At 37.0% G+C, this 13,028-nt stretch overlaps 1 protein-coding gene across 2 annotated transcripts in view; it reads left to right on the top strand.

Annotated features, from left to right (window-relative positions):
• The window catches only part of Smp_021920.1 (putative paramyosin), a gene marked incomplete at both ends in the record, with an annotated part of 33,553 nt that overhangs the window by 12,413 nt on the left and 8,112 nt on the right, over window positions 1-13,028 (top strand). The window contains 7 exons of one of the 2 annotated variants that reach the window (XM_018795355.1): window positions 255-421; window positions 1,685-1,763; window positions 4,126-4,260; window positions 5,849-6,045; window positions 7,072-7,204; window positions 9,638-9,854; window positions 11,845-12,085. In XM_018795355.1, coding sequence (XP_018649677.1) covers window positions 255-421; window positions 1,685-1,763; window positions 4,126-4,260; window positions 5,849-6,045; window positions 7,072-7,204; window positions 9,638-9,854; window positions 11,845-12,085 — 1,169 coding nt within the window. The remainder of the gene's footprint in view (window positions 1-254; window positions 422-1,684; window positions 1,764-4,125; window positions 4,261-5,848; window positions 6,046-7,071; window positions 7,205-9,637; window positions 9,855-11,844; window positions 12,086-13,028) is intronic. The other variant, XM_018795356.1, reaches the window with a different exon arrangement.

Below are 13,028 nucleotides of genomic sequence, written 5' to 3'. Positions count from 1 at the left end.
ATTGGTTATTTTGTTTTGAGTTTCGTTTTCCAGTGACATAACCGTCGGTGTGATTTACATTGTCACGTTCTTAATCTAATAAAGTGCTTTTTCTCAACAAAAGCTATCAATGTATGCTACATACACACGTTTGATTCAAACAATTGTATTCGGTTAAAACTCCATCAAAATTATCCACCTGAGCTGAACTACAAATCGTCTCCACCATCTAGGTGATTGACATTTAACAATCTATTTTTTTTACCTTATAACAGCAAGAATTATTAAAACGTCGTGAAATGGAAATCAATAAACTACGTAAAGATTTAGAAAATGCTAATGCATCACTTGAACTAGCTGAAACATCAATGAGACGTCGACATCAAACAGCATTGAATGAATTAGCTTTGGAAGTTGAAAATTTACAAAAACAAAAAGGAAAGTAAGTTATCTTGTTTAAAGTTTTGAAAATAGAAGACATACAATACAGAATATGAAAGTACAGATCATGTATTGGGATATAGAAAAATACTACAGATGAATCTAATAGTAGAATAAGTCAGTCAGCTACAACGTAGAACCAGGCACATATATGCATCGGTCCAAGTTGCCATACCTCACTCATTAGTACAACAAGATGAATACTGAATTCATAGAAGTAATTAATTTAGTGTCAAATAGACAGAAGATCGCTCTCACAGATTTCGGTTTTCGGTTTTTCCCACTTCTTATAAAAATAGGCAATGATAAAACGACTATGATATGCAAAATGATAAAGAGGAGTTTTTGATTGAGATCATGAATCGAATGATGTGAAACCATTATTCAAAATCTGGATGCATTGGATTGGTTGAGGTTAAACATTAACACTATTGGATGCCGACTCAGTGGTCTAGAGGACAAGCGAACGCTCTAGGTTAGTATGCATATGTTAATTCTAAACTGTGGTATGTCTTCCACAAAATGCATTCTCCTCCTTTGTAAACCGATTCTGAACACCATAGTGAGTATGTTAGTTTGATAGTTAAATACCAACAAATGGTGTTGTAACATAGCATAGTTAGTACACAGATTTAAAGCTTTAGTTGAGAATGAAAACTATTTGACCTTATTTGAGATTTATATTTAGCAGACATCAAACATTCGTAAGACTGTATAATTTCACTCAAAATAAGATCAATTTACTTGGTGTTGTTTACTTGTATCTTCCCATTGTTGTTGAGGACTGCAATTGATCAGTCTATTGCTGGCATCCTGTGCGGACTGCCTCTGCATTGCTTCAAGTCACAAACTTTATAAGTAAAGATGAATAGTAGCTAGCAGGGGAATCCAGTTTGACGCGCGTTTCGTCCTATAACAATGGGAAGATACAAGTAAATAACACTAAGTGAATTTAACTTCACCCTATTGCATAAGCAAGTGGCTATCGGGAGCCAGTAGGTAAGTGGATAACGTGATGGAGTTTGAAGCGAACGGTACTGAGTTCGAGTCCCGAAGTGAATATCAACTGTGGGATGCAGCTACATCCAACTGACGAATCCCAAATAGGACGGAATGCGCGCCCTTCGTTCCACTCTTAACCACTATCCATCTTTGTTTATCAAATCATTTTAATTTATGGTTTTATTTAACCTTATTCTAGAGTTTTTTTGGTCTCTAATGGATCATTCAACTCATAATAAATCTTTTCTTTTACTTTATATAGGGCTGAAAAAGACAAAAGTCATTTGATTATGGAAGTGGATAATGTTCTAGGACAATTAGATGGTGCATTAAAAGCTAAGGTCAGTAAAATAATATAAAAGATAATTGGTATTAACTGGATACTACTGAAAGAAATCTTAGTGTATAAAACATGAATATCTGACGTTTTGTAATCTCTTATTAGTCATTTGTTATTATTATTATCTAACTAATCGACCTACATCAGCTCACAAAACATCAAGAAATTATCTCTGTACACCCTGGTTCACCAGGATGCTTGGTACCTGTATGGTTGCGCTACAAGATTGAGCTGTACTATTCAGATTGTAGCGTTAAAGCCTATATGATGTCTGGTTCTCCTGTGAGGCAGGATCGAGCTGTACTGTTTGGGTTGCCGCGTGAAAGTTTGGATAGTGTCTGGTCCTCCTGAAAACCAATACAAAATTACCCTGGCCCACAAGGGTATACTATATATTATTATAACATCACTTTGATTGCCAATATTAGATTTTTTAAGATGTCATTTTATATGTAGAATAAAAGGTGATAAGTTTACTTATTTCAATTCCATTTGGTTTGTGTGATAACTGTGATACTGCCCAGGTGCCCAAACCGAAGTAGGTGGTTTTCTTAGTAGGTCACACCCGGAGCCTTTGACCTAAAGATCTGATCCACAAAGCAGTAGAGCATCATGAGGAGATGCAGTCCCATGGTAGCCGGTCTCCAACGATTGATTCATACACCATTTGTTCCCTCAGGATACTGGAGCTCATGTGCACCATTGATTTGGAATCAGGGTTTCCCAACTCCCCTAGGTGGACTCGCTATTTCCACCAACCCGGTTAAAGCGCCGAACATTCCCTTCTCGTCCTCTCAATTTTGTAAACAACAATAATGCCATGCGAAGGCAGTGAACAGGACTTCCCTGTCAGAGGCTATATAGGCGTGGCCATGTGAGATCATTTGAAGAGGTAGAGCTAACTCTCCCCACTCTCAGCCGTACCATGTCATTTGAGGAGCTTGATGATGATATAACACTTAATACTTCTTGATAACTGAGTACTAGACATAAAATATAAAGATCTATGATATATCTCTCTCTGAAGGGAAACTGAATTATATGAGAAGGTTCCCCTTCCCTCCCCCCACACACACCCGAGTTACTCCTCACGTCAGTACATGGAATGGTAGCCATGATCCAAGAGGCACGACGAGGATGTGTGAGTCGGATTTCGCCTCCCATATGAGAAGGTTAGTAACTATACTTATTAATAGACAACTAACCAGCAGTAAATAAATTTTCACCATGGTAACTTTTTCTTTTCTTTTCATTAACTTTATAGCAATCAGCTGAATCAAAATTAGAAGGATTAGATAGTCAATTAAATCGTTTAAAATCATTAACCGACGATTTACAAAGACAATTAACTGAATTAAATAATGCTAAATCAAGATTAACATCAGAAAATTTTGAATTATTACATATAAATCAAGATTATGAAGCACAAATATTAAATTATTCTAAAGCTAAATCATCACTTGAAAGTCAAGTAGATGATTTAAAAAGATCATTAGATGATGAAGCTAAAGTAAGTTTAATTCAAATAGTTTCAATGATTCATTTGTATTCATTTAGTATTGTTTGTTTGAATCTTCTCATTGATGTTTTAGGACTGAAACTGGTCAGTCAGGTACTAGGTTCGAGGCCCAGAGTGAAAATCAACAACTCTGAGGTGTAGGTACATCCAGCTGACGAGTCCCAAATAGGACGAAACACATGTCTAACTGCACTCCACTGCTAGCCACTATTCATCGTTATTTATTTACATCATTTTAAAAGTTTGATATTGTTTCTAAACTATAATGCTATAATAAGCAAAGATGGATAGGGGCTAGCAATGGAATCCAGTTTGATGCGCGTTTCGTCCTATTTTGGACTCGTCAGCTGGATGTGTACCTGCATCTCAGAGTTGATGTGAATTAAGGTTAATTCGAGGCAATACGTGCACTATGCACATATGCCAATAAGAGACTGACCAGTTGCAGTCCTAAACATCAATGGGAAGATTCCAACAAACAATATCAAGTGAATTTAAACTTCATCCCACTGCACAAGCAAATGGCCATCAGAAATCAGTAGCTGAGTGGATAACGCGATGTCGTTTAAAGCGAAGGGTATTAGTTTCGAGTCTCACAGTGAACAGCAACTCTGAGAGGCAGGTACATCCAACTGACGAGTCCCAAATAGGACGAAACGCGCGTCAAACTGGATTCCACTGTTAGCCACTATCCATCATTGCTTATAATGCTTGTGAATTAAGGCTATATCGAGGCAGCCAGCATAGGATGCACATATGTCAATAAGAGACTGACTAGTTGCAGTCCTAAACATCAATGGAAAGATCCAAACAAACAATAGTAAGTGAATTATAATGCTATAAGCTATGTTACACATCAGTAGTATATTACTTTTTATGTTTAATGAAAGTTAATCTTGGTCATTTTAAAATAAAACTTATTTACAAAGATATACAAGTATACTACATTGTACTGCACTATACACTTAATAGATTCTTTGATTGAACCTTCCATAAAGATGAAGTATAATAGAAATGTGTTGGGTTATTAATAATCAACTGGTACTCCCTTCCAGATAATATCTTGAACCAACTATTGATCCTGAAGTATTTCAAGCATAATGAATAAGTTCAGAATTAATTAAATGATAGATTTACTGACTTGATTCACTCTTCTATTTATAAAGCGATTAAATAAGGACGAAATTGAGCAACCATTCACTAATGTCTTTGTTGAGTTGATATCTCATAAAAGACCTGGTTGAACTTCACTGGTCAATGCTTCTCACTAGAACTCCGGGAAATATCTCTTGAAGCCAGTCACTAGAGAGCATATGATTATTATCAGAAGGGGTTCTGGGTTCGAATCTTGTGAGACGGGATCGTAGATGCGCACTGCTGAGGAGTCGCACAATAGGACAGAACGGACGTCCAATGCCTCCAGGTTTTCAATGGTGGTCTAGCTTCAATTGACTCATTATTTCAATCATAGAATTACTAAAATCTCTACAAAAACCCCTTCTGATATTATATAAAGAGTATTTTCTTTTGTTTGTTTTTCTCCGTTATTTTTATCTGAACTATTGATCTAAAATGGTTTGAATAATTCTTTCTGGTTAGAGTTTTCTTAGCGTGTTAGTTTTCTACGAGATGAGGTCGCTAACCTCATCCCCAACCCTCCTCCTTTATCCGGGCTTGAGACCGGCAGTAGCCCCCGGAGGGGCTACAGGCACGCACCCACAAATGCAGGAAAAGATAACCAGTGTAGCAACAGTAGGTCTCAATATACACAAAGGGAGAAGAAAGATTCTCCGATACAACACAATATGCACCAATCAAATCACACTTGACGGAGAAGCTTCGGAAGATGTAAAAATCTTTACATATCTCGGAAGCACGGTGGATCTGATGCAGATGTGAGGGCGAGGATCGGCAAAGCAAGAGCAGCTTATTTGCAACTGAAGAACATCTGGAACTCAAAATAATTGTCAACCAACACCAAGATCAGAATTTTCAATACAAATGTCAAGACAGTTCTATTGTATGGGGTTGAAACTTGAAGAACTACGAAAGCCATCAATCAGAAGGTACAAGTGTTTATTAACAGTTGTCTACGCAAAATACTTCCGATCCATTGGTCAGAAACTATCAGCAACAACCTACTGTGGGAGAGACTAAACAAGATTTCAGCGGAGGAAGAAGCGCTGGAAGTGGATAAGACACATTGAGGAAAGTACCCAACTGCGTCACAAGACAAGCACTCACCTAGAATCTTGAAGGCCAAAAGAGAAGAGGAAGACCAAAAAACATATTACGCCGAGAAATGGAAACAGATATGAGAGGAATGAACAACCACTGAATAGAACTAGAAAAGAAGGCCTAGTACAGAGTGGGTCGGAGAATGCTGGTCGGTGGCCTATGCTCCATTGGAAGTAACAGGCGTAAGTGTGTAAGTTTCTCAGATAGATCTGTTTATGATTGTTGGTAAAGTGATACAGTACCACGAAGTTGTCAGTTCAAATTTTATACCATCTAATTCTAACTAAATCAAAAATTATTTTCATTATACTTTTCTATTCATCTTATAGAATCGTTTTAATCTTCAAGCTCAACTTACATCACTTCAAATGGATTATGATAATTTACAAGCTAAATATGATGAAGAAAGTGAAGAAGCTAGTAATTTACGTAGTCAAGTATCTAAATTTAACGCTGATATTGCTGCATTAAAATCGAAATTTGAACGTGAACTTATGAGTAAAACAGAAGAATTCGAAGAAATGAAGTACGTTGAAACCTTTCAATAATGATAAAATACTTTATGTTGAATTGAATGGAACAGAATCAGAATATGTTCCGTTATTATCTAATACTAAAATAATATTTTCTGAAGTTATCGATATCATATAGGGTACAAGGAAGAATTAAATAGATATGCGCCACTTCGATTTGTGTAAGGGATGGGGTACCGCTCAGGTGCCAAGACCGAAGCAAGTGGTCTTCTGAGCAGGCCACACCCCAAAGCTTTGACCTAAAGATCTAGTTCACAAGGCAGTGGAGCAACTTAAGGAAATGCAGTATCATGGTAGCCGGTCACCAACAATAGGTTCATACGCCATTTGTTCCCTCAGAGTTCCCCAACTCCCTTCTAGGTGGACCCTCCATATCCACCAGCTCGGTTAAAGTTCTGGAGATTCGCTTCTCGTCCTCTCAACTTTTTAAACAACAGTAATGCTACAAGAAAGCAGTGAGTAGGACTTCCATGTTAGTGGTTGTATGCAGGTGGCCATGTGAGAGCATTTTGAGAGGGATCGCTGACTTGCTCCACTCTCGGACGTACTAAGGTACCAACTGTTTACCACTCAAATTAAATTACATGTCACAAGGCAAGTCAGTCACTAACTATGTACTTGTAATAGTACTTAAAGATCTTTGTAAAACTTGGAACTAGTTATAATTGTGTTGTTTAGATAACTCTCCTGATCAGACTGACATGAACATTTCCATAACCTACACTACCTGAAGTTTGGGCTGATGATATAGTTCAGGAGAACGATGAAAGCTCTACGGTCAAACCATCCAGCTTAGATAATAAAACTCCATTACTATAGAAATTCATTACATCATCGTAAACTATAAAAGTCAACAATGTCTACAAACCTCATGGATGCGCACTGCTACTGAGGAGTCCCACAATAGAACGAAACGGCCGTCCAATGCTTCCAAGTTTTTCATGGTGGTCTAGCTTCAATTGACTCATGATCTTAACTATTGAAATCATTTTGTTTTTTTGTTTTTTTTTGAATTTTAGGAGGAAATTCACTATGAGAATTACCGAACTTGAAGATACTGCTGAAAGAGAACGATTAAAAGCGGTATCATTAGAAAAACTTAAAACAAAATTAACATTAGAAATTAAAGATTTACAATCTGAAATAGAAAGTGTAAGTAAATTTTATAGTAAATCATTATTGTACTTGAACTTCTTATAACTATCTCAATATGTTATATCTTGTAACCAAGTGTCCTAGTTTGTATATGACGTGATGATTCCCGCCCAATTGGAGAGCAGTGATTTATTGATCGGACCAGTGACACACGAAACCCGTACAAGCAGTCTAGAGTACTTGTCGATCCTGTTTCCTACCTAGTCCAGCCAGTTAAGTCCAGAACATCAATCTCAGCCTTGAAGATATGAATAATGTATTTCAAGCATAGTGGGTTTATATTACCAACCAGAAAGACCATATCACATCATAGAATAGGAAACATTATTTGTACAAGATACAGCCAAATGTGGCTATGAATAGAAGGAACAGTAATTAATAGACTGGGCATAACTCAAGAATGGTAAATCGTATAATAATAGTTCATAGGTCAAAACAAAGCTTATAATAAGAGGGATACGAATATGAATAGTTGAGTTACTTAACGCATCATATTGGTCCATAAATAGTTCTCAAAAGTTACCATTCATAATTCTTTTCGGGATATAACACAGTATCAAAGACTGACAAATGTAGATTTGAATCTTTGTGAAATCAGTAGTTTTTAGTGTTGCAGGTATACTTAAGTAAGAAGTATGAACATGGTGTTCAGTAAATTAATTAAACAAGGACGTGTTTCGCGTGAATTATCTACCAATAGAATACGACTTCTCCGACCTTAACCCGGTGGCAATCAAGGACGTCCAACCCGTATGAGTAATCTCGCTTCCTTATTGGTCCTTAATCCGCCTAGCCCGTCCACTTGAGTCCAGAACACCAATAGCAGCTTCTGCTATGCGAATCTATGCGAATCATTTATTTCAAAGATACTCTGTTCATATATCAGACAGACAGGCCACATCACACCATAAAATAGAAAATAATATTTGTACAAAGGCAAGCCAAATGTGGCTGTGAACATGGGAGACAATAATCAATAAACTGAGTATAATTTAGGAACAGTAAATCGTATGGTAAGCAGAGATGGATAGTGGCTAGCAGTGGAATCCAGGACGCGCGTTTCGTTCTATTTGGGACTCGTCAACTGGATGTACCTGCATCTCAGAGTTGATGTTCACTCTGGGACTCGAACCCAGTACCCTCGCTTCAAACGCCATCGCGCTATCCACTCGGCCACTGAGTCCTGATAGCCGTCTGCTTGTGCGATGGGGTGAAGTTTGAAGTCACTTAGTATTGTTTGTTTGGATCTTCCCATCGATGTGTTTAGGACTGCAACTGGTCAGTAAATCGTATAGTAATAATCCATAGATCAACATGAAGCTTATAATAAGAGGAATATAGATATACATAATCTAGTTACCTAACATCTATACAATAAGAATATATATAGAATAATAGTCCATTAATAGGTCCCGGAAGTTACCTGTACTTATGTCTTTACCGGGATATAACAACATGTTATCTGTTTTTAATGTTCTTGTTTCTAAATCATAAAGAATTACAAATCAAACTTCCATTTAGAATATCAGTGTTTGTAGAAGAATTACCACAGTGATAAGTCTTGCTAATTGAACGCTATATTCGGATCCTAAGCTAGTCTCGTAACCTCCCCCCCGCAAGCTAAATCCACACAGCGACTTGAACACGAAAGAAAAGGCATAAAATATGCGAGAATCACTTTACTCCAAAGGTTCCTTCATGTACAGAGAATCTAGTGTTTTTATGGTATTTTGAAAGTCCTTGGGTTTTCCTGACAAATTCTGGAATACTGATAAACGTAGTCGCAGTGTAGGTAATCAGCCAATCAGAAACTCTTTTCACTTTCATGATGTTCCTAGTAAAACTTCTAGTCAAACGCAGATTGGATAAGATCCTTCTTACTATTTCCTGAACCTTACTTGTCTTTTACGAGAAATTTTCAGGAAGCCCCAACACACCGCTTGTCTACAAACAAGTTTTGTTAACTGTTCAACATTTTAGATGGTTACTTTAAACATATTCAACTAGTCTATGTTATTTTTAAGTCATTAACTAGGTGATCTATTCTGACTGATTGAGGGCTTACTCGAGTTAGACAGGAATGATATGACGAACCAGCTAACTTCAAAGTCACTTCTCGTGGTCAGCATCTAATGTGGATTACCCCATTCGACATATCAAAGTATTATGGCTGCTTTAAAGACTGTATAACATAAAGGACGTTATCATGGAAATATAAGTACAGAAAAGATAGCAAGACCACCATCATATAGGCTAGTCTATATCAGTTTATATCTAAGCTTAAGATGATGAATTCTTCAAACTTCTAAGGTGAAACTGATGTATTTAGAAGACTATTCAAGTTTCAGCTTACAATGTACTTGTTCATTTGAATATATACATTCATAGATCTACTCTTTTTCTATTCATTTACATATCCATTTTGTATAGCTTTCATTAGAAAATAGTGAATTAATTCGTCGTGCTAAAGCTGCTGAATCATTAGCTTCTGATTTACAACGTCGTGTTGATGAATTAACAATTGAAGTGAATACATTAACATCACAAAATAGTCAATTAGAAAGTGAAAATCTACGTTTAAAAAGTTTAGTTAATGATTTAACGGATAAAAATAATTTATTAGAACGTGAAAATCGTCAAATGAATGGTAAGTTGAATGATATTTAAATATTGTTTATTCAATTATCTATTGCTGAAGAGTCCTACAAGAGGACGAAATGGCCGTCCAGTGTTTATAATTTTTCTATAGTGATTTAGTTTTAATTGAATCATGATTTCCTAAGGCAAGGGTTTACTGTGTAGCAGTTTGTTCCGTCCTACTTTATGGGAGTGAAACATGGTTGGTAAGAGTAGAGAATATTCGTAGGCTACTGGTATTCGATCATAGGTGTCTTCGAAGCATTGCTCGTATATCCTGGGACCACCGGGTAAGTAATGCAGTTGTTAGTAAACGGGTACTAGGTAAAGATGGCAAATCAATTGACGTAATTATGAAACTTGATCAGTTGAGATGGCTGGGACATGTTTTATGTATGCCCGACCACCGATTGCCCCGACGTGCAATGTTTCATGGCGTAAGAGTAGGTTGGAAGAAGGCTAGGTTCGGCCAAACCAAAACGTGGCACAAATCCATGAAGTCACTGACAAGTAGACTGAGCCGTGTTGGTAGGTAGGTGTAGACTACCTGGTTGGGATCCGCGAGATGATAGCAACCGATGGTTAGAGACCTTGAATGACATGGGTCAAAAGCGTTTGCAATGAGGCAGGTGCATCTATTCTTTGTGTTCCCCCAAATTCTAATCTTCTGAATTCTTCATATCATTATCTCTTTTCTGTTTCCAAATTTATTTCACTGTATTATACTCCTTCAAACCCTAATCTTTCTGATTACTGCTTATACTCTTACTAATTCTACCACTATGGGATTTGAATCGACAACTGCATCTCTGTGCTAATGTTATATGGCAACTCGAAGTGATGTACGTACGTAGATACAAAGCTCTACGTTGTGACTGACTGGCTGACTCATGATTTCAACTATTCAGCACTTATTTCTTTTATCTGAATGAATTTCAAATGGTATAACCGTTGTATACTACGAAAAAGAAAATCTCAACTAGAATAAGTGATGAAATGAATGTTGATTATATAAGCAAATGTTTTCTCTGTTAAAATAACCAAGAGCCTTTGAATTGAATGCTAGATCTGGTTCTTAAGTTGTTCTAGTAACCATCAGACTAAATCTACACAGCAACTTGAACATGTGAGAAAAAGCTCCAATTATGGAAGAAAATGCTTTACTCGAAGATTTGTTTATGTACCGAAAATCTAGGGTATTTATAACAGTTTAAATGGCCTTGGTATTCCGGAAAATTCTGAAATGCTACTGAACATAGTGGCGGTATAGGTAACCATCCAATCAGAAACACGGCATGTGACTATTCACTTTCAAAATGTTTCTGGCAGAACGTCTATTATATACTTAGTGGATAAGATGTTTCTCAGCGTTTCCAGAGCCTTTTTTTCGAGGAGTTTCCTGGATCTCCTTACCAATTTTCAGTAAATTTGAATTTTGTTGACTGTTCAGAATAAACGAAAACTGACCAATTAGAATGATAAATACTAAACTCATAATCCTCACTTGTCAATAATGTAAATTTTTAAAGGACCAAATAGAAGACTGTTTTATTTTAGACTAATTAGAGTGCAGAACTCCATGAAGAATCTTTCATGCGTTTTGTAAAAAACTGTTGTGAGATAGTAACTCACTGAAGACAATGGTGAATGGTTGCTCAGTTTCGTAGATTAGTTGAAGTTAGACATTAACACCGTTGGATACCGGCCATCTCAGTGGTCTAGTGGTTAAGCGCTCGCGCGCGAAACTAGGTTGGAATCTCGAGGCGGGATCGTGGATGCCCACTGTTGAGGATTCCTACAATAGGACGAGACGGCCGTCTAGTGCTTCCAGGTTTCCCATGGTAGTCTAGCTTCAATTGACCCATGAACTCAACTATAAAATTACTAAAATCTCCTTAAAACCCCCTTCTGATGATCAAGTTACTTGTTTTTATTTTAATTAAACAACAGGATTCTTATTTTTCTATTATCTTAATTTTATTTTATTTTTTCAAATTAAGATCAAGTCAAAGAATTAAAAAGTTCACTTCGTGATGCTAATCGTCGTCTTACTGATTTAGAAGCATTAAGATCGCAATTAGAGGCTGAAAGAGATAATCTTGCATCAGCTTTACATGATGCTGAAGAAGCATTACATGATATGGATCAAAAGTATCAAGCATCACAAGCTGCATTAAATCATTTGAAATCTGAAATGGAACAAAGGCTTAGAGAAAGAGATGAAGAATTAGAAAGTTTAAGGTAAGGTTTCATTTTTTGTCAGGAGATATTAATAGAGATTGAAGAAACTATTAGGAGTTCCACAATGGGACGAAACGGCCATCCAGTACTTCCAGGTTTTCCATAGTGTTCTAGCTTCAATTGACTCATGATTTTAACTCTATTAGGAATCAGTTAAGATTTGATAAATAGGATTGACTGTTTTACATTAGCGCTTAAGACTTAATCATTTCTAATGACAACCGTTCAGTTACTAGTTTCAGTCAACTGTTGCTAAATTCTACTGACGTCAGCTCTTGTTTCTGTGGGAGCACAGACTTCCTGAAGCTTATAGATCCACTCTAATGACAAGTGTCAAAAAGCATGAAATAGCTGTCAAGCAAAACCGTTATTGAATACTGTAGATAACCAGGGTATAAGTAGTCTTTTAAAGGTGCCTTAATCGTGTGATCATTCTTTCATTTCATCCTGACAAATATCCAATGCTGCTTCTCTCCATACAGTACATAGATTCTATAAAAAGTCATTTCTCTAAAATCATATGATATAATGTAACCGATTATAATTATAGAATATACCCTTATGGGCCAGGGTAATTTTGTACTGGTTTTCAGGAGAACCAGACATCATCCAGACTTTTACGCGGTAACTCGAACAGTACAGCTCAATCTCGTTTAACAGGAGAGCCAGACACTGCCCAGGCTTAACCCAAGCAGTACAACTCAATCTCATAGGAGAACCAGAATGTAACCGATACATTTGTTAAAATCATCAACTGACTTTATATTTCTTCCCAGTTGAAATCATGAGTCGTGTGACTCGAGATAGATGATGGATTCATGAAATCAGTGGTCAGATGTGGGGCGGGTTCAGGGACAGGGGGGTAGTGGGGGGGGGGGGTGGGGTGGGGGGGGGGGGGGGGGAGTGGCGGAATAAAGGGAGAGGGGGAAGGGGGGACGAGAGA

Source organism: Schistosoma mansoni, chromosome 2 (genome assembly GCF_000237925.1).
Source record: "Schistosoma mansoni strain Puerto Rico chromosome 2, complete genome".
NCBI lineage: Eukaryota > Metazoa > Platyhelminthes > Trematoda > Strigeidida > Schistosomatidae > Schistosoma > Schistosoma mansoni.
Note: the sequence above shows the minus strand (reverse complement) of the source record. Positions and strands in the feature narration are given on the sequence as shown.